The following is a 21,541-nucleotide window of genomic DNA, read 5'->3' as shown; positions in this document are numbered from 1 at the left end:
TCGCCCTACAGATGACATCGAGAAGAGGAAGCGTCAGCGCCAGAAGAAGGCTCGGGAGGAGCGCCGCCGAGAGCGCAGGATCGAGATGGAGGAGAACAAGAAACAGGGCAAGTGTAAGTTTATGGGCCAGCTCTCCTCTGACCGGCAGAGCTGCTGCCGGTGCAGTGAGCCTAGTGCCCGGACCTGGGGCCTGACTGCCTGGCTTCCCGCCTGAGCTCTAACTCCGCTGCTTCTCTGCAGCTGTCTTGGGGGGCAGAGGGGGGAGGTGCCTGACTCAGTGGTGCTGTTTCTGGCCGGAGGCTCGGGACCATGTGGTGCTGGGTGTTTAATCTGAGCATTCAGATTTGAGTGGTTTCTCGGCCCCCTTCTCTGCTTTGGTTTTTATTTTGGGCACTATGGTTTGCAGTTCTGTTGAAGGCATGCCGTCTTGCATAAATCATTTTGGCATTCACCCCCACCAGAGTGTCCACTTCCCTCCACCATGTCCTAGTACCTGCCGGTCCTGCCATGGCAAACTTTCTGCTGAAAGGCAGTTTTTAGCTTTCTTTAGTTCTGTTCCTACCCATCGATGCTCAGGGGGTTACTTCCGACTCTGCTCACGAAATACTTCTGGTGGGCTCATGTGGGGTGCCAGGGATTGAAGCTGGGTCGTCTTTGAGCACGGCAAGCTCCCTGTCCTCTGTACTCTCTCTAACCCCAGTTTCCTCCATTCCTAAATGTGAGTTGTTTGTAGGCTTATTGGAGAAAGTGAATTAGTGTGGGTCAAAGTGAGAAGTATTTCATCCTGGTATAGTGAAAATACCTGTTTTAGGGAAGAAAATTGCAGATTTCCTGAACGCAAGGGACAGTTGACATGGGTGCTCTCTGAATGAAACTTTTTTTTTTTAATTCCTTCCCTTCCTCCCTTCTGTTGTGGTGGTACATGCCGTGCTGCTGTCCGGGAATTGCGCACACCCGTTTGTGGTGTTTGCTGGTGGAGAGGGTGGGTGTTTCATCATGTTGTGGTGCTTGCACACGTGCTCTTGGCTGGGCCACCCAAGGTCTAGCTGTGGTGCTCGCCACGGCTCACACTTCTCACCCTGGCAGCTCCTTGCCAGGCATCACAGCAGTGGCCAGAGTCGTGCTTTACACAGTATGGGGCACTAGGGGATCTGAGTTTTGACCAAATGCTGGGGTGTGTGTTCACCGATTGCTTTGCGGTTTCCCTGGACCCTGACTAGGTTATTGACATGGTTCTCGTCTTTGGAGAGGGGAGGAGTTGGTGCCACAGCTGGCGAGATCTGGCTCTGTGTTCGGCTCGCTCCTGGTGGTGCCTCGGGGGCCGTCTCTGGTGCAGGGCCTTCAACCAGGGCCCACTGCATGCAAGGCCAAGTACCTTGCTTCCGCTACTCCCTCTCCGGCCTGTCACCGCCTTTAGCTCTATTCAAAGGAACTTCTACCTACCGCAAGTGTGTCAAGAGAGCCAGAGAGGACAGGGGTTAAGGCTCTTGCCTGGGAGCGCCAACCCAGTCACCTCTGTGGCCCCCAAACAAAAAAAGAAAGAGAGGACCAGATACAGCAAAAAACTGACAAAAGGGAAATTAGCAAATCAAGAACTCCTTTAGGTCAATAAGCTCTGTCTTTTATCAGTTTCTCTGATTAAGTGGCATTGGATCCAGGAGATTAACATGATGGTTTAGGCCATCCCCCAGAAAATAGGGAATTAGCCCTTGGCTAGGGAAAAGATGAGTTAAACATAAATTTTATTTGTCAGTATCTTGTATCATAACATGGTGTAGCTGTTTGACAAATGTCCTAAATGTTTAAGAATGCTGATGGCCAGTGTTTTCAGAATGAAGGCTTTGTTTCTTGATTTGGGGTCACTCCCAGTGGTGCTGGCGGGAGCCAGAGAGCCCACCTGGGCTTTCTGCGATCAAAGCCTGCGCTCAGCCCTGTGAGCTGTCTGTTTGGCCCAAGGCTGTCTTAATTATGGAAATGTTCAAGTACAGAGAACAGTATAATTAATCAGTCTCATGTTTATCTAGCTATAATTAAGACTAGATAAAACGAGCCTTTTTATTTTTATTTTATTTATTTTTTTCTTTTTGGGTTGCACCCAGCGATGCACAGGGGTTACTCCTGGCTCAGGCACTCAGGAATTACTCCTGGTGGTGCTTGGGGGACCCTATGGGATGCTGGGAATCAAACCCGGGTTGGCCGCGTGCAAGGCAAACGCCCTCCCCGCTGTGCTATTGCTCCAGCCCAAAACAAGACTTTTTAATGTACATACGTATATATTTGGTTTGGTTTTGGGGCCATACCCTGCAGTTCTCAGCTTTCTTACTCTTTGCTGACTGACTCCTTCCTGACCCTGTGCTCAGGGACCACTCCTGGCAGGACTTGGGGGACCCTGTATGGTGCCAAGGATCAAAGAATGGTCAGTCCCATTCAGGGCAAGCAATCTGCCAGCTGTGTTAGCGCTCTGGCCCCAAAGATATTATAAAGTGACAGTAATTATAAACTTGGGTTTTGTTTTTGCAATGTAGGATCAAACCCAAACTTCAAATGCAAAGGCAAGGGTTCTACTGCTGAGCTGCATTTCTGGTGCTACAAATTTGAATTTTAAAGCTTCTGACTAGGGGGCTGGAGTGATAGTACAGCGGGTAGGGTGTTCGCCTTGCACACGGCTGACCCCGGTTCGATTCCCAGCATCCCATATGATCCCCCGAGCACCACCAGGAATAATTCCTGAGTGCAAAGCCAGGAGTAACCCCTGTAGCTTGCCGGGTGTGACCCAAAAAGAAAAAAAAGCATCTGTCTAGGGCTGAGGAAGGTGGGTTAAGTGGTAGAGGAATTGATCCCTGGCCTTAAAAATAAATAAATGAAATGTCTTTCCTTTAGCTTTGGGACATACATATTTTCTGGTCTCAACTATTGAAAAAGAATTCTAGGGCCAGAGAGACTGTTCAGCAGGTAGGTGCTTGCCTTGTATGTGCAGATCCGGGTTCAATCCCCAGCACTCATGTAGTTTCCCCTAAACACTGTCAGGAGTGAGCCCTGAGCCCTGCTGGGTGGGGCCCTAAAAAACAACATAAATAATAATTAAAACAAAAAAAAGATGGAAGGAATTCTGCCATTCTTGTCTTGACAGACCCAGAAGTCCACATTCCCCTGGAGAATCTACAGCAGTTTCCTGCCTTCAATTCGTACACCTGCTCCTCTGACTCTGCTTTGGGTCCCACCAGCAGCGAGAGCCTGGGGGCGCTCTCTCTCTCTCCTCTTAGCAGAAGTCCAAGTTCCCAAGCAGGTGAGCGATGAGTTGGGATTTAAAGAAGTCAGCCGCCAGCCACACATCTTAACCAAAGCCCTGGTCTGAACTCCAGTTTGGGGGCGAATGGTCATTCTCTGCGCAGTGTGTGTGTCTGAATCATATTCCCATTGACTCCATGATCCCCACTAGCTTCTGAGAAAGTTAAGGGGTAGTGCGCAGTCGGATAGTTAGGTGTAGATTCCTCACTGTGACTAGCTGTGTTCTTCCCAGAAAGAAAAGTTTGTTTTGTTACACTGGTAGTGCTTAGGGCTTGCTCCTGGCCCCGTACACCACATTGTAATGCGATCAAACCAAGGTCGGCCTTAACCCCTGAACTTACTTGTATATTTTTTTATCTTTGAGATACCCTTGGACTGGAGTGATAGCACAGTGTAGGGCATTTCTGCCTTGCATGCAGCCGGTCCAGGTTTGATTCCTCCGCCCCTCTTGGAGAGCCCCGCAAGCTACCAAGAGTATCCCGCCTGCATGGCAGAACCTGGCAAGCTCCCCATAGTGTATTTGATATGCCAAAAACAGTAACAAGTCTTACAACAGAGACGTTACTGGTGCCCGCTCGAACAAATCAATGAACAACGGGAGGACAGTATTAGTACTACTACTAGTAGTAGTAGTAGTAGAACTACTACTACTACTGCTGCTGCTGCTGCTACTACTACTACTACTTCTACTGCACTTACCACTAGATACTTGTACATGTTCCTTCCTTGTTGAAGCATTTAGAAAGTGGGAGGTTACAGCATTCATACTATCAAATGCTTTCTGCCTATCAAAGAAGGAAATGTTCTCCACGAAGTACTCTTTTGTTTCATTTTGAGCCATACCTGGCGGTGCTCAGAGCATACTCAGGGCTCTGCCCTCATGGGTCACTCCTGGCGAGCTTGGGGAAACACGAGTGCTAGGGATCAAACCAGGTCAGCCACAGACAAGGCAAGCGCCCTCCCCACTGTCAGTCTGGCCCCATCTCTGTTTCTCTGGCCCCTTTCTCTAGACTGAGATAAAAGGAAACAATCGTTTGTGAATATTTTTCCACTTTTGTTTGTTTGGGAGCCACCCCTGGCAGTGCTCTGAAGAGTCAGGAATCACTTCCCAGCAGGTTCAGGGTACCAGATGCAGTGCTGGGGATGAAACCTGGGTCATCTGTGTGCAAAACTAGACCCTTCGTACTCTCTCCAGTCCCAAGCCTTAAAACAAGAAAGAACAATCGTATGGTCGTGGGCATGAATCCGGGTCCATCCACTGGGAGTGCGTGTGACTAGCAGTGGGTAGGGGCAGTGGGTAGGGGGCGCTGGGGGAAGCCCTCAGCAGAATGAAGAGTGTTGGAGAGAAAAGCCGGCATTTTCAAACTGTTGAGGTATGCAAGTTGGATTTTAGCTGAGTGTTACCTGGGCCTAGGCATGTGCTGCCTGGGACATAAGGCTGACTTGATTGAATTTTATCTTTTCCTTGGAGCATTTTGCCTGTGCAAAGCCAGTCCCTGGTAGGATGCTGGGGCCCCAACCGCCAGGGGAGGTGGAAGGGCTTCTTACTACGCGTGTAGATCCCACCGTGTCTTCAAGAGTGGCGACAAAACTTCTGTTTATCTGTGTACCATGACTTTTGTGAATAATAGGCCATACCCTTGGCTTTATAGGAACATGGCAAACTTGAAGATAAGTCACAGTCGGTTTTCTGGGGGGTCTTTTCTTTGTGAAGAGGATATTCTGTGGAACCTGGGTAACTGGATCTCTGGTTCCCTTTCAGACTTCCTGCTGACGCCTCTGTCGCCTACGACCAGCCAGGGAAGTCCCTCATTCTGCGTAGGGAGTTTGGAAGAGGACTCTCCCTTCCCGTCTTTCGCCCAGGTGAATTCTTGGCTTGTGTCAGAAGTTGGGGTTACCCTGCTGTGGGTTCTTTCAGGGGCTCGTCGGAGACGGAGAGACTCGGCCTCCTGCGCTGACTGAATCGGGTGACTTGTCCCGTGGCACCTCTTGGGGCGACCCAGACATTCCTGTAAACTAGGAACGTGGCTGGGAATAACTGAGGGAACAGCAGTTTTAATGATCATATTAGATTATTGCGTGCTCATCCGCGGGCTGGGGAGAGTCGGTTTTTTTATTCTTGCTTTTGGGCCACACGCAGTGGTGTATCAGGGCTACTCCGGCCGGGCTCGGGGTGGTCCCAGTGCTTAGGGGATGATATGGTCCCTGGCCTTCCACACGCGAAGCGTGTTCTCCCACTCGTTGAACTACCAGGGCCGTATCAGTTTATTCATTATTTATTTATTTTGGGGTTTTTTGGCTGGTGCTGGGGACTGCCCACGCTGGGGAGCAAGGCCCGCTTGACTGATGGTTGGTGGTCATTTCCAGCACAGGCGCCTTGACCATTGCACTGTCTCTCAGGCACCCTCAGCAAGCTCTTCCTCAGGCTAGCACTGCCATAAAATTATCTCTCTTTAGGAAGGAAAAGTTTCTTTATTCATTTTATTTATTTTTTGGTGAGGGTTTCGGGCCCCACGTAGCTGTGCTCAGCTTACTCTTGGCTCTGTGCTGTTGCTGTCTCCAGCCCCTCACTTTATTCTTTTTTTTGTTTGTTTTTGTTTTTTGGGTCACACCCGGCAATGCTCAGGTTACTCCTGGCTTTTTGCACTCAGGAATTACTCCTGGCGGTGCTCAGGGGACCCTGTGGGATGCTGGGAATCAAGCTGGGTCGGCCACTTGCAAGGCAAACGCCCTCCCCACTCTACTATCACTCCAGCCCCTCACTTTAATCTTTTTTCATTTTTGTTTGGGGGCTGCACCCAGCTATGCTTAGGGGTTCCTCCTGGCTCTGCACTCAGGAATCACTCCTGCACTGCTCAAGGGACCCTGTGAGATGCCAGGGTCCGAACCGGCATCGGCGGAGTGCAAGCCAAGTGCCTTACCCACTGTACTGTCTCCCCAACTCCTCACTTTATTCTTTAAAACCAAAAGCAAACACTTGGCAATCCTTATTCAGAGAGCTGCAGAAGAACTGACAGCTTGAAAAGCATGCACACACAAGTTCTCCCTGGGACTTAGTGTGGAATCACTGATCTAGCAGTCTTTCTGTTTGGGGGCCACACCTGGAGGTGCTCAGGGATCACTCGGTCCATGTGCGGTGCCAGGGATCAAAACCACCTCAGCCAAGTGCAAGGCAAACACCCCACCCACTGTACTCTCAGAGGGGGCCGGAGCGATAGCACAGTGGGTAGGGCATTTGCCGTGTACGCGGCTGACCTGAGCTCAATTCCCAGCATCCCATATGGTCCCCCAGCACCACCAGGAATAATTCCTGAGTAAAGAGCCAGGAGTAACCCCTGAGCATTGCTGGGTGTCACCCAAAAAGCAGAACAAAAAAAAAAAAACACAAAGTTATTAAGAACAGTTGATGTTGATATTTCTTATGGCAGTTTGAGAAATAAGCTGAAGTTGAACTTTTGTCCTGAAATAAAGGAGAAAGATGCGATCTGAAAGCAGTTCTGAAAAGTAACAGCTGCTAGACTTCAGGGTTATAAGCAAGTGATCTTTCCAGAGTTGTCAGTTGCCCGAATTGTTTGGTTCTGTTTTCATTTTCTGCCACATCGAGTAAAGCTCAGTGGCAGCTCCCCATCATTCTCAGGGATCACTCCTGGCTGTGCTTGGGGGACCATCTGGGGTGCAGGGGATTGAACCCTGGTTGGCTGTGTGCAAAGCAAGCACCCTACCCACTGTGCTAAGCTTTTGGCCCTATGATTTAATTATTGAAGAAATGCAAATGATTTAACACTACCTAATATTGTACATATTTCTGTAGTGCTCTGTATTATTTTTATTTGGGTATATACAGAGATTATTCTTGCATTTATTTTTTTTTTCTTTTTGGGTCACGCCCGGTGATGCTCAGGGGTTACTCCTGGCTCATGCACTCAGGAATTGCTCCTGGCGGTGCTCGGGGGACCATATGGGATGCTGGGAATCGAACCCGGGTTGACCATGTTGGCTGTGTGCAAGGCAAACGCCCTACCCGCTGTGCTATCGCTCCAGCCCCCTCTTGCATTTAATTTTAAGGCCTCTCTTTCTCTTTCGAGCCAAAACAGTTCCTCTGCCCTCGATGGGCTTTATTCCGTTTGTGTGGCATGGACTGCTCTTTGTTAGGATTTTTGGGTCCTCCTGGCAGCATGGCGCTGGGGACCTTTTATACGGTAGAGGGGAGTGAGCCCAGGGCTCCTGCATGCAGTCAGCGCCACAGCCCTTGGAGCAGTCTCACTACTTTTACTAGATCACTTAGATGAAAATCTTAGGGAACATTTAAATTGTTTTTGTTTCCATTATACTAAACAGCAGAATAATATTGTTGAAACATTGTGTCAACTGCCAACTGGTCATAGACTGTTACATCATTTAGAGTTATCAGATCATTTTTTTTTAATTATGGTGTTTTTGTTTGTTTTTGTTTTTGTTTTGTTTTGTTTTTTGGTTACTCCTGGTGATGCTCAGGATGCCAGGGATTGGACCCAGGCAAATGCCCGGCCGCTGTACCTTGTTTTGTTCTCTATGACTACATCTAAAAGCTAACAAAAAACCCTTGTAAAAGCGAAGGGAATGCAGGGGTTGGAGCTCTAGGACAGAGGGGAGAACAGATCCAGTCCCTGAGCACTGGTAGGTGTGGCCCCTACACCCGCTCTTCTCTGCCCGCCCCCACCCCAAAGTCTCTTGTGCCTTCTATGCAGTAATCTCTACCTATTTCCTAAAGAACGAAACAGCTTCTGGTTTCCCAGCGTGTGGGGTTCACTGCTAGTTCTTCCACTGGTCAGGATACAGAGGCTAGAGTCAAGACATCGTGATCAGGAAGCACCTGGAAAAGCTTTTGTATGATTTGAGTCACGCCTGGCAGTGCTGGGGCATTAACATGTGTTGCCAGAGAATGAGTTTGGCCTCCTGCATGGGCAGCCCGCGTTCAGTCCGATGGGACCTCTTTAGCCCCCGGAAGAGCTTGTCAAAGGCAACAGTTGGCTCCGAAAGCCCCCGAACCACTTCACAGCTTCTCCTAACAAGGGGAGATGCTTAGAAGAGATGGAACTGGTGACTCAGATTCATTGGTCTCTTTCCATGTTGGCAGATGCTGAGGGTTGGAAAAGCAAAAGCAGACGTGTGGCCCAAAGCTACTCCAAAGAAAGGTGAGAAGGGGCGGGGTGTCCTATTTCCTTGTCTCTCTATAATGGCTCGGGGTCACGCATGCTCTGGTGGTGGTGGCCGCTAGTCATTGGCACTCCCACTGCAGTTCTTCCTGGGCGTCCCACATTCCGTGGCCACACTCTGAGTGCACCAGGCCACGTTGCTGGGAGCAGGGTGCCCACGGACATCAGACTCGGAGCTCTCAGTTCAGTGGCAGGCACTTTTTGCCTGAGCCGTCCCCGGGCAGTACTGGGGCCCAGGGATGCCCGGGCACTGTGAGTCCTTGAGAAAGTAACAGGCTCTAAATTGGTCTGTAGAATTGTAACTGTGACACTGCTATTTTTGTAGATGAAAACAGCTTAGTTCCTCCTGCCCCTGTGGACAGCGACGGGGAGAGCGATAACTCAGACCGTGTTCCTGTGCCCAGTTTCCAGAATTCCTTCAGCCAAGCCATTGAAGCAGCCTTCATGAAACTGGACACACCGGCGACCTCTGACCCCCTCTCTGGTAAGGGGGCAAAGAATGGGGAGCCAGATGTACCCCCATGCACACCCCTCGCCAGCTGGGCGACTCTCCCTCTGAACTGCTAGGCTCACGGTGCAGGGCCAGCCAACATTCCGCGTAGAATGTCACACGGGGACTTTTTGCACCCCCTAAAAGCCCAGATGTGAAATTTTGAGGCCCTCTTCCTTTTGCTACATAGAGAGTAAGTAATCCTGCCCACATTTTAGACTAGAATTGAAGACTCCTAGCTGGGAGTCAGGCTGGGAAGCCCATTCCCACACTAGTATTCACGACTTGGCAAAAGTGACACACCTTTATGGGGGTTTTAGTGTGCCTGGCATTTTTTGCTAATTTCAAATGCCATTCATCACATCACATAGGTCCAGCCCATAGGCCACGTTCAGAGCTGGAGAGGGATTTTTGAAAAAGGCAAATGCCGGCAGTATTTAGGGTTTGGCATTTGCATCGAGGTGGTCTTGCTAGAGCCTGCACTCCTACCTGCCACCTCCTTTCAGTAATGAAAACGGGACGAGGGTTGGGGGAGTGGGACTAGCATTCTAAGCGACGTTTTCTTGTGTTTCTGTTTAGAAGAAAAAGGAGGAAAGAAAAGAAAAAAACAGAAACAGAAGCTCCTCTTCAGCACCTCAGTCGTTCATACCAAGTGACACTACTGGCCCAACCTACCTTCTCCATCTGTTTTTTCCCTGTGCTTTTGATTTGCTGCTGTAATTTTAAGTATTTTGAGTTTGAACAGATTAGCTCTGGGGGGAGGGGGTTTCCACAACATAAGGGGGAACCAAGAAAATTTTAAATACAGTGTATTTTCCAGCTTCCCATCTTTACACCAAAATAAAGTATTGCCACTCACAAGAGATCTTTTCCTGCCAAGGATTTTAGTTTGTTGCCAGGTTAGTCTTTTTTGGCTCGTGTGTAATTAGGTTTTCCATCAGCCATCCCTCGGAGCAGCCCGGAGTGGCGCGGTGCCACTCGGCCTCCCGAGTTGGGCAGGGAGGTCTCAGGACACCTGAGTTTGCTTTTTAAAAACGTGTTTTGTTTTTCCCTTTGTCCCATCTGTTCAGTTCTCCTCTTGTTCAAGAAACTGCGATGGGAGTAAGATGGATTTAGGTCACCCAGCCTGAATTGCAGTTTACTTCCGAAGTGATCAGGCGGTGGTGCCAGACGTGGGTGACACTGCACGTCGGTTGGCAAGGCAGAGATGGCGGAGTCGAGGAAGCCAGGCCCTGCCGCCGCCAGACCAAGTCTGTTTCATTGCTAGTGACCTGAGTTGTAGGAGCTGAGGAGTGTGTGACACCTGGAGGCAAAGCAGAGCAGTTTGCAAGCAGTGGCGTGGGGCTGCCCTCTGCTCCCGAAGGCCCGGAGCAGGCTTGTCTTGGTTTAAGCTGAATTGGATGTGAATTCTTTCGCTGCTTAATAAAAGTAACCTCTAGGTGTAATAGAGTGTGAAGGTAAATAGTTACAATAAATCACCTGCACAAGCATTGTGAACTGTTTTTTTTTTTTTAAGCCCATTTCACGTCATCTGGACCAGTGTTTTCTCAACTGGGGATCCCCAGGATATGCCAAGGAGGTCAATAGCATCAGGCTAGGGGACCGACGGGTAGGACAGGGAGGATACCAGGTCAAAAGGGGGCCACAGTCAGAAAAAACGTCGAGAATCACCGATCTAGACGTTGTTTTGATGTAGGTTGAATAACATCTATGTTGAACGTGAGCAGCTCTGTCAAGGAAAAGGCTACTTAAGGTGGGCTTAGGCAGGGGAGGGAGGCTTTGTGGGAGTGCTAGGGGTCAGAGCCAGGACCCCGTACATGCAAAGTTCTACTGCTGTTCTACCACATCCCCAGCCCTTTGTGTGCGTGTGTGTGTTGCCTAAGTCTTTTTAATATCCATTTCTACAATGTGTAAAATTTGTTTTTATAATCAAACTGAGCAGTTTTTATCCCAGTCCATTTTCTCCATAATAAAATGCATACCAAAGTCCCTTGTATGATTTTTATTTTTTTCCCCTTTTTGACTTTTGGGCCACACTTGCTACTGTAGTGTACAGAGGCTACTCCTGGCTCACTGCTAGGATTGAACCTGGGATGCTGGGATGCAGAAGCATGCGCTTCAGGATAAGACTCTCAGTTGTCTCTCATCTGTTTAATAGAAGCCTGAGTATTGCTCCACCGAGGCCCCTCAGCTCTGGGTTGAGGCACCCTCATACCCCCAGTAGAGTTCTCATCTAGGAGTTGCTGGGCTGAGCACTGCAGGAAAACAAAGTCAGCTATTAAACTCAACAAATCGTTATGCCCTGAGCCCACCAGGAGCAACCTCTGAGCACGCCCGGTGTTTGGCCCCCGCCTCCCCACAGTCAAACTTAACACGTTACTTCCCTCCAATTCTTAAAGGTGTGGCAGTTTCAGATCTTAAGGTACCAGGCAGGGGGCCAGATCAATAGTACAGCAGCAGGTAGGGTTCTGCCTTGTGCAACCCAGACTTGATCCCTGGCACCCCGTATCATCCCCCAAGCACCACCAGGAATTTTCCTGAGTGCAGAGCCAGGAGTAAAACTTGAGCATCGCCAGGTGTGACCCCAAAACAAAAGGTACCAGGCAGTAGGTAATGCACAGCCCCACGAGGCTACCAGGAGCTGGGAACTGCTGCTCCCTTCAGGAGGATGACGTCAGATGAAACTCTTCAAAGTGCCAGGACTAAATGTTTTTTGTTTCATTTGGGCACCACACCCAGGGGTGCCAGAGATTGAACCCAGCTCAGTACACGAGGAAATGCCTTCCCTCTGGTACTGGCCCCATGACTGCATTTTAAAATGAAGTATTGTCAAGGATCTTAGGGTTCTTTTGGTCCATACTGAGACTGCTTGGAAATTTCTGCGATATACCCCATCCTTTCATTTTTGGTTCTGGGTCCCACAGCCAGCAGTGCTCAAGTGCTCAGGATTTCCTCCGGGCTCTGTTCAGGGCACACTCCTGGAGGTGCTCAGGGGAACATGCAGTGTTGGGGACCAAACCAGGGTCTGCTTCATGCACAGTACCTTCCCTGCTAAACTATCTTCCCAGCTCCTGGCAACCCCTTTTTTGCTCAAGAAGTTTTTGTGCGATTGGTTAAATACGTATAGAACCCAAACATTTACTGACAAATTTATGTTTTAAAACATTATTCACTGGATGGGTCTCACTCCAGAGTGTAAGAGCTGGACTCTAAATGACCAGCTTTGCTCGGCGGAAATGGGTGTTCATCAAATAATACTTAAGTCCAGAACCAGTCTTCCCAGTCAGAGACCAGGAGGAGAGACTGGACCAAGCATGAATTCCTGAAGTATGCTCAATGCTGCAGAGGCGAAATACATTTATTAAACCTATTCTCAGCCAGACAGCTACATACAAAAATTAACTACAGGGGGTTCATGAATGAACCAGAACCTCTGAACCAGACAGAGCGAGGAAAGGGGCAACTCTGGTTTAAGTGCATCCTCCGCTCAAGTTGCGAATACGTTCCGGTCATCAGCGATTCGGTCCGGACAACTCAAACTGCTGCTCACGCCCAGCATGTCCCGTTCCAGTCTGGAGCCCAGGCGGGCACCTTGGAGCCTGTCCTGACTCCATTGCTTCCGCAGCATCCTCGCCTCCACTCTCAGAAAGCTCCTCCTCTCCCGACCCCTCGTCCAGCAGGCAGCTTCTCGTGACAGACTTCTGAATCGCATCCCGTTCTCCTGGAGAAAGGCAGTTCCAGCAAGAACAATCCTCTGGGAGTGAGCTCTTCCTCAAGCAGGGGAGGGGCCCTACTTGGTGGTCAAGGGCTCCTGGGACTTACCTGGGTCGGTGCAGTGCTGCAACAAGACCAACAGTTGCCTCCTGTTGTACTGGATCAGGAACTTCTGACAGGTTCTAATTGTACCTGCGGTGCCAAAGAGTTGCAGTCAACGGTGTGTGAAAGCCTCCAGGCGGTGGAAAGCATCTCATTCTCAGCAGTTCAGCAAGACCCACCCACTAGTCAAGACTCAACTCAAGGGGCCGGAGGATGGGAACAGCAGGCAGGGAGCTTGCCTTGTATGCGGCTGACCCTAGTTCAACCCCCGGCACCACATATGATCCCCTGAGCCCCACCAGGAGTGATCCCTGAGTGCCGAGCCTGAGTCAAAACAGTACAGCTGGGAATGGTCCAACCCTCAAAATGGCAACCCATCCTCCCTCCATCCGTGAAAGGACTAGAACTTTCTATCCAGCTCTTGCCAAGGGCCCCAGTGGACTCCACCTGTTGACTGAAAATCAGTCGCACCACATACACGTACCTCCCACATGTAAGGTGTTGAGAAAACAGGAGTAACGGTGTCCTTTGTTCTCCAAGTAGGTGATGAAGGGAAGAGCTGACCACACAAGCTGGTAGAATTCTTTCCGGCAGCGAAGGAGTACTATGCCAGTATAGGCATTGAGGTATCGAACTATGGAGAGCAAGGGTGGGCATGTTGGTGTGAGAGTGGTGGTGTTTATTTGGAAAACTTTGGATTTATAGGAGCAGGTTAAATCCACGATAACTGGGGGCAGAGACAATACAAGGGTTAAGGCTTGCCTTAGACAAGACCAAGCTGCGTTCCAATCCTGAGCACCGCCAGGATTCCTGAGTGCAGAGTCAGGAGCATTGCTGGGTATGGCCCCCAAAACAACAAGCCAGGATAGTCAGGAGCCTGTAACTGTGTGGGTGTTCTAAGGCAATGGTACTTAGGCTGCATTTCTTTTTCCCGGAGGGAAAGAATTATTTTTAGGGCATTTTCATTATACAAGGGGAGGTGGAGTGAAAATCCTGTCTTGGATACCAGGAACTTGGAGACTGGACTGAAAATGCTAATGTTCTTCCGCCTAGTGGGAGGGAGGGGAGAGGCCGATCTAACCAAAGTCCCAGTCTAAGAAGACAAGCTCTGCCCCTAGATGTGATTAACATTGTTTTGTTTGCCTCGCCTCCCCTCCCCCGCCCCCCCCCCCACACCCGATGGTGCTCAGGGCTTACTCCTGGCTCTCCTGTGTGATGCCCAAGAAGAAATAGATTTCACCCAAAGGCAAGGCATGCACCTTAACCCCTGTACTGTCTGCCCTGCCTCGAGGACGAATCCTGACGTTTTCAGCAAGTGATGTCAATCTTGCCCAGTAATAACTCAATCAGAACTACACAGGGTTTCCCCTTTGATTCTATTAGCCTATCAGAGTCCATCGACATCCCCCACGTGGACTTGTCAAACAGGTACAGGGGTCTCCAGCCCAGAGTCCAACCACCACGCTCTTAACCTAGGGCGCCTCTAGACCCTGGCCTGGGGCTTCAGACCCCCCCCCCACCCCGAGGAGGCTGCTATTGAGCTTGCCAGCAGTTCTTGGGGCTCCTTCCCGACCCTTCCTCCTCCTCCCGCACCCCTCCCACCGCCCGCTCCCCAGCCCCGCACCCGCGAAGCCGATGGAACAGGCGGCGGCGCCGAACGTCCCGTGCACGCGGGCGACCGCGTCCCGGACGAGGCTGCAGAGCACGCGGTCCTCCAGACTCAGGCGGCAGCGGGGGTCGTCCGACACCAGCTCGCAGAGCAGGTACCTGCCACGGCCAAGAGACGGGTGAGCGCGGGCCGGGGGCGCGCGGGGGGCGCGGCCGCCCCCCGCCCGCTCACCTGTGTTTGAACCGCACCATCGCGGCTCGCGCGCGCTGCAGCCCGACCCCCAAACCGGATGTCCGCGTCCTGACGGCGGCGGCCAATGGGGAGTTAGCGTGCCCAGCCCGCAGCCACTCAGAGAGGGAGCCAGGGCAAGGAGGGCGGGACCAGCCAGCGGAGAGGACGAGCTCGGTGTCAGTCTCAGCCAGGCCCCGCCTTCCCCTGAGGTTGCGGCACGCATGCGTCTTGCGGACGTCCAGTGTGCAGAAGGATGTTGCTCTTTGGGTGCTTTTGCTCTTTGCAAAAAGAAATTCGAAAAAGAAAAATCGCAAAAAAAAGCTCGAGAGGGGCTGGAGCAATAGCACAGCGGGTAGGGCGTTTGCCTTACACGCGGGCGACCCGAGTTCGATTCCCAGCATCCCATGTGGTCCCCCGAGCACCGCCAGGCTGGATTCCAGAGTGCAAAGCCAGGAATAACCCCTGAGCATCGCCGGGTGTGACCCAAAAAGAAAAAAAAAAACTCGAGAAAAATCTGTGCTTCTGCAGCTGGAACCCTCGGGAGCTTCACTTTCCACTGCTTTGCAGCACGGTTCAGTATGCAATTATATTGGCTGTTCAAACTGGATAGTGGCACTTTGGAGCAGGGATTGACACGGTACATTTTGACCCTAGATTCAGGGTACAGTTTTGAGATAAACAGACAGACCTGGGGTGAAGGGGTTTGCTTCTTTGTGCTTTTTTTGTAAGCACCAAAAGCAGGAAAGTATAACAACACACATTGTTGAAAGGCGCAAACAATGGTAACATATTAATTAGGGGCTGCCTTGTCTGCGAAGAACAGGTTTGATCCCTGGCACCACATACGTTCTTCCAAGTCTCACCAGGAATGATCCCTGAGCACAGAGCCAGGAGTAAGCACAGAAAGAAAGAAAGAAAGAAAGAAAGAAAGAAAGAAAGAAAGAAAGAAAGAAAGAAAGGAAGAAAGAAAGGCTCCTGATACCTTCTCAGAAATGACCCTTATCCTATCTTCGGTTACTGTTGATTAGCTCTGTTTTGTGGTTTTTGGTTGGTTTGGGGGTTCACATCCAGCAGTGCTCAGAAGTATTCTGGCTCAGTGCTTGTGGGTTGATCCTGGTAGTGCTTGGGGACCTGCATGCAAAGCCTGCTCATCAGCCACTGAGCAGTCTCCCCTTATACAATGAACATAAAAGTTCATTGTACCTGAACTTTATATAGATTTTCAACTGTGTGTGTGTGTGTGTGTGTGTGTTGACTTCTTTTGCCTAGCACTCCACTTATAAACTTCATTCTCGTGTGACTGTATTGCCAGTTGCACTCTGTGTGGAGCTACCACTGTTAGATCGGTCAATATCCTTATGGTGGATGTTTAAATTAGTTCCAGACATTTCGCTGCACAGTCAACTAGGCTTCATGGCCATCTGACATTTAAAACTGCCACGGGCTTGTGAAGATGGGAAAGGGGGCGGAGGGGGGAGGCAGATGTCGGAGTCAATTATTTGCAAGACCCAGAAGCTTTTTTTCCTCTCACTCTTTTTTTTTAAATGTGTTCTTTGTTTGTGTTTTTGGGTTGTTTTGTTTTTTGCTTTTTGGGTCACACCCAGCGATGCTCCGGGGTTACTCATGGCTCTGCACTCCAGAGTTACTCCTTGCGATGCTTGGGGGACCCTATGGGACGCTGGGGATTGAGCCCGGTCAGCCACGTGCAAGGCAAACGGCCTCCCCGCTGTGCTCTCGCTCCGGCCCCTTAAATGGACCAGTTTGGGTCACACCCGGCAATGCTCAGGAGCTCCTGCACTCAGGAATCACTCCTGGTGGTGCTCGGGTGGATCTTCTGGGATGCCGGAGACCAAACCGGGGTCAGCCGCGCAAGGCAAACGCTCTTCCCGCTGTGCTGTCCCTCGGACCCCCGCACATCTCTCACTCTTTGGCCACCGGGAAAGGGGGATCCCGAGGGAGGCAGGAGAGCTGGAGGGCAGCAGCTGGCGCGGGGGGGGGGGGGATGTGGCGGGGAGCGCTCCCCGGAATCCTCCCAGAACTCACCCCGTGAACAAGCTCCAGACCCTGCTCGCCCCGGGCTCCCGCGGCCAGCAGGGGGCGCCCGGAGCCCGCCGCGCGCGCCGCGGGCCGCCCGGCCTCGGGGCACCCTCTCGGGCTCGGCTCCCGCCACCGCCGAAGGCCCGGCGCCCCACCTCCCGCCGCGCGCGCTTCCCGGGCGCGGACGCGGAGCAGAGCCGGACCCGCACGCCGCCTGCGCCCGGGGTGCTGGCGCTCGGCCCCGCGCCCCCCGCGTGCAGGCAGGTGCCCGCGCGCTCGCGTCACCCGCGCCCCGGCCGCCGCCTCCGCCGCCGCCTCCTCCTACCCGGAGCTGGGGCGGCGGCTTCCCGGGGCGCGGGGCACCGGGGGCGGCCCCCGGGGGCGCCCGCACGTCCCCGCGCGCGCTGCCCCGCGCTCCCCGCGGCAATTGGCCCCGCGCCGCCAGCCGCTAATTACGCGGCTCCTAACGGGGCCGCGGCTGCTGGCGACCCCCGGGGCCCCGCCGGCTGGAGGGGACCGAGGCTCAGGGGCGCCGCCGGACCTGGGTTCCCACGCGCGCTTGCGGCGGCGCCTGGCGTTGCTCTCTCTCCCACGGGCGCCGAGGAGACTTCCTTGGAGCCTGCCCTTTCCCGCCCTCCGGCTTGGTCTTCTGCACCAGGGCCCGGGGGTGCCCCTGCAGTAATTCCTTCTCTCCAGCTGCGCATCGTTGGTTAGGGGCCCTGTTCCCTGGGCCTGATGCTCGGAACTTGACCCTCTCCCAAGGACTCCACTTAAGCCTCTCTCCCAGGGCCCCTACGAAGGGCCCTGACGCCCGTGTCCGAGTCTCAGGGAGGGAAAGACTTGCCCGAGGCTGTAGCGGGGGAGGGGTGCTTCACACAGGCAAGGCGGCTGCCCTTCCCAGGCCCTACACAGTTATCCCAGCCCGCTGGACACCTTTTAAGTACCATCTGTGCTCGTAACCCTTTGCTCTCTACTATTCCCTCTTCTGGGACCTAGAAAAAATTCAGAAGTGATGGGGAGGGCGCTTGCCTTGCACGTAACCAACCCAGGTTCCATCCCTGGCGTCCCTGAGCGCTGCCAGGAGTGATTCCTCAGTGCAGAGCCAGGAGTAATGGAGCAGCCTCTGAGCATCACCAGGTGTGGCCCCCAAACAAAAAAATGAATGAGTGAATTAGAGGTGAACCCAATTGGGATGCAGAAATAAGATGCTGGGGGTCCTCGAGGGCCTCAGAGGGGAGTCGCACCCGGGCTGAGAGCGGCAAAGGGAGATCATCTGTGTTCCGGGACTGTGAAGCGGCTGCTGGTTCTGAGGGGCCGCTGCTCTTTTAATCCAATCAACCGGTTCCCCGTAAAGCCTTTATGGGGACAGTCTGGATCCAATTAAACCCTCCATCTGCCTGGCCCGGCCCGAGGAACTGCCTCCGGCCCTCCAGGGTACGGGGCTGGCGTGGCGCTCCCCAGCCCTCGGTCCTCAGCTTTGCCCTCTCTCTGCTCCTCGCCTCTGCCTGCTGGGAGGGTTTCTCCTCCAGAAATTAATTGAAATTACAAGGGCATGATGGCTTGACCCAGCAACGTCTGTGCCAGGATGGGCCCCACTGAGCTTCTGGCACTCATGCCAAGTGGTGGGTGAATTGGAAGGCGGTTTGTGGCAATGCAGCAATGATAATGCCAGGTGCTGGGCAGGGTCCGAGGTCTATGGAGCTAGTGGGCCTCTGTGCCCCGGAGAATGTTCTCTAGAACATTTCACATAGTGACTCACAACCACACTCTCAAGTAGTCACTTAGTTTGATGAAACCCACTTTGTGGAGGAGGAAATTGGGGTTCGGAAGGAATTCGTGACTCCTCAGCAGGAGGGCCAGGTTTGAGTCAGGAGGTTAAGATTCCTCATCTCTGTCCTGCACGGTCTCTCGGCTGTGCTCAGGGGCCCCAGGGGCCAACCTAGCCAGACTCACGCCATCAGACCAGAAGGTTTGGTGCTCTGGGTGGAAAGTCACACTCTGCTCCAGGCCTCTGTGGTGTTGGGGGTCAGACTTGGCTCCCTGAGCGTGCAAAGCAAGAGCCCTTCACGCCGTGTTATCTCCCTGACTGTACCCCTGAGTCTTTAAAGGGTGTGGAAAATTGCCCAAGGGTGATGTAGAAGGAGGAGAAAAGGGGGTGAAGCCAGAGGGAACACCCTTTCCCTGTGTGGGGACTTGACCGTGTGTCTGTGCCTTTCCCAATGGGCCTAAGTCCCACATTCCTAGTCCATACACAGCTTGGGGTCTTGGTGTGAGCATGATACCATTTTTATTTATTTATTTATTTATTTATGCTTTATTGGGTCACACCCAGCGATCAGGTTACTCCTGGCTTTGCGCTCAGGAATTACTCCTGGTGGTACTTGGGCCACGTGCAAGGTAGACACCCTACTCGCTGTGCTATCGCTCCAGCCCATGCTACCAATTTTTTAAAAATTGATTTTGGGCTACGCGCATTGATGCTCAGGGGTTTCTCCTAGCTCCGCACTCAGGAATAACTCCTGGCCATGTTCGCAGGACCCTTCCGGATGCCGGGGATCAAACCTGGGTCTGGCCATCCACGGTCCACGGTCCTCCCGTTGTTCATCGATTTGCTTGAGCGGGCCCAGTAACATCTCCTTTGTGAGGCTTGTTGTTACTGTGTTTGGCATATTGAATACATCACGGAGAGCTTGCCAGGCTCTGCCGTGCGGGCGAGATACTCTCGGTAGCTTGCCGGGCTCTCCGAGAGGGGCGGAGGAATTGAACTCAGGTCTGGCCATGTGCAAGGAAAATGCCCTCCCTGCTGTACAATGGCTCCAGACCCACTTTTTAGGAGAGGAAGCTGAGCTCCTGAAGGGGCCTGGCTGGGCCGCTTGACTGGGAGTGGCAAAGGGACTGACTCTCAAGCCAGTGCCCATTGCCATGTAGATAAGAGCACCTTGGGCTTGCACGGTCCAGCGAGGAGGACAGTGGCCAGCTCCCCTGGGGTCAAATCCGACTCAGCCCCTTCTAGCTGTGTGACTTGGGCCAAGTCATGTGTGTCACACATAAGTAGCCGTGATGTTTGCTGAGGGTTGTGTTGGTTGATTTTGTGTGATTTTGAGTCATACCCAGCGTGTTTAGGGGTTACCCCTGGCTTTGCATTCAGGAATCACTCCTGGTAGTGCTCAGGGAACCCTAGGGGTGCTGGGGATTGAACCCGGGGTGGCTGCGTGCAAGGCAAGTGCCCTACCCGCTGTGCCATCATTCTAGCCCCTGGTTGCAGTGGTTGAATTGTGTGCTGCACCGTTGCTCACAGGACCTTGTTCTCTTGGTTGAGACTCACAAATTAGGGATTTGGTGCTCACAGGAAGAGGCAGCTCCTGGCCAGGAAGCTCACATACCCTCTTAGTTGTGGTGCTCCCAGCACACACACACACACACACACACACACACACACACACACACACTCAGGGGTCCTGCTTACACACTCCTGCCTGCCTTAAGGCTGAAAATCACAGGCAGTGCTGGGGGGGGGGTCACAGACGTTGGAGCTGAGTGCATGTGGTGACCCTGGGTTTTGAACTTGTGACCATGTAACAGCAAGGCAGGGACTTGAAGCTACTGTCCTATTCCTCAAGGCCCCGATTTCCTTCTTTCTTTCTTTCTTTCTTTCTTTCTTTCTTTTTTGTTTTTGGGCTACATGTGGTGATCTCAGTACTCCTGGCTCTGCACTCAGGGGTCACTCCTGGAGGGGCTCAAGGGGACCTTTATGAGGTGCTGGGGATTGAACCCAGGTCAGCCGCATGCAAGGCGAGCACCCTGGCTGCTGTACGGTTGCTCCACCACCATGGGTCCCAGTTTCTTTCTTTTTTTAAATGATTTTTTTTATTGAATCACTGTGAGATAGACCCTTAGAAAGCTGTTCATGATTGGGTTTCAGTCATATGGCGTCCCAACACCCATCCCCCACCAGGGTCCATTTCCCAACACCAGTGTCCCCAGGTTCCCTCCCATCACCCCACCCCTGCCTGCCTCTATGACAGACCCTTTTCTTTTTTTGCTTTTTGGGTCACACCCGACAATGCTCAGGGGTTCCTCCTGGCTCATGCACTCAGGAATTACTCCTGGTGGTGCTTGGGGGACCATAGAGAGCTTCCTTCCTTCCTTCCAGCTTCGGGAACCAAACCCGGGTCAGCCATGTGCAAAGCAAACACCCTCCCAGCTGTGCTATCGCTCCAGCCCCAGGCAGGCACTTTTCTTCTCCCCCTCCCTCTCGCCCTCCCTCTCTTCTCTCCCTCTCTCCCTTTCCTTTTGGGCATTGTGGTTTGCAGTACAGATGTTGAAAGCTATGGAGAGTATCCCGACCGCAGGGCAGAGCCTGGCAAGCTACCCATGGCATATTCGATATGCCAAACACAGTAACAGCAACGGGTCTCATTCCCCTGCCCCTGGCCTGAAGGAGCCTCCAATACGGCACGTTGGGAAGGTCAAGTAAGGAGAAGCTGCTGAAATCTCAGGGCTGGGACGAATGGAGACGTTCCTGGTGCCTGCTCGAGCAAACCAATGAACAGGATGACAGTGGTACAGTGATACGTGACCCCTTTACCAACTTCTAACACTCAGTTCTTGTCCAGCACGATCATTTCCAACTACTGTTGTCACACGGGTCCCTTCTCTCTCTTACCTATGTCTTACCTCACACACAGGTGGTCAATTCCAACCACTGAGCAGTCTCCCAGCCCCAAGTTCGCAGACTGTGCCCGTCCCCTCCCTCAGGGCAAGGGCGGGCCTGCTTGCCTCCTGCAGGAAGCCCTCGGGGACTCATCCTGTGCTTCCCCACGTGCTGATAGCCATCCTGGGGCCAGACCACAGGCCGCCCGGCTGAATCAGGGC

The 21,541-nt window shown here is 52.5% G+C and overlaps 3 protein-coding genes across 3 annotated transcripts in view; 2 read left to right on the top strand and 1 right to left on the bottom strand.

Moving 5' to 3' along the window:
* The window catches only part of RNF10 (ring finger protein 10), a 37,209-nt gene extending 26,242 nt beyond the window's left edge, over nucleotides 1–10,967 (top strand). The window contains exons 12-17 of the mRNA XM_056130985.1: nucleotides 12–113; nucleotides 3,131–3,286; nucleotides 5,051–5,151; nucleotides 8,405–8,462; nucleotides 8,809–8,967; nucleotides 9,553–10,967. Coding sequence (XP_055986960.1) covers nucleotides 12–113; nucleotides 3,131–3,286; nucleotides 5,051–5,151; nucleotides 8,405–8,462; nucleotides 8,809–8,967; nucleotides 9,553–9,629 — 653 coding nt within the window. The 3' untranslated portion in view covers nucleotides 9,630–10,967. The remainder of the gene's footprint in view (nucleotides 1–11; nucleotides 114–3,130; nucleotides 3,287–5,050; nucleotides 5,152–8,404; nucleotides 8,463–8,808; nucleotides 8,968–9,552) is intronic.
* The window catches only part of ACADS (acyl-CoA dehydrogenase short chain), a 146,781-nt gene that overhangs the window by 17,345 nt on the left and 107,895 nt on the right, over nucleotides 1–21,541 (top strand). The gene's annotated exons all lie outside the window — the stretch shown is intronic.
* On the bottom strand, nucleotides 12,314–14,691 carry POP5 (POP5 homolog, ribonuclease P/MRP subunit). Its single transcript, XM_056131000.1, has 5 exons — nucleotides 14,630–14,691; nucleotides 14,414–14,556; nucleotides 13,274–13,423; nucleotides 12,796–12,879; nucleotides 12,314–12,694 (listed from the first exon to the last, which is right to left on the bottom strand). Exons 1-5 carry the CDS (start codon nucleotides 14,647–14,649, stop codon nucleotides 12,486–12,488), a joined length of 606 nt encoding a protein of 201 aa, XP_055986975.1. The 5' UTR covers nucleotides 14,650–14,691; the 3' UTR covers nucleotides 12,314–12,485.

Source organism: Sorex fumeus, unplaced genomic scaffold (genome assembly GCF_029834395.1).
Source record: "Sorex fumeus unplaced genomic scaffold, SorFum_2.1 ptg000083l, whole genome shotgun sequence".
In the NCBI taxonomy this organism is placed as follows: Eukaryota; Metazoa; Chordata; class Mammalia; order Eulipotyphla; family Soricidae; genus Sorex; species Sorex fumeus.
The sequence above is the reverse complement of the archived record's forward strand: the minus strand, read 5'-3'. Positions and strand labels throughout refer to the sequence as shown.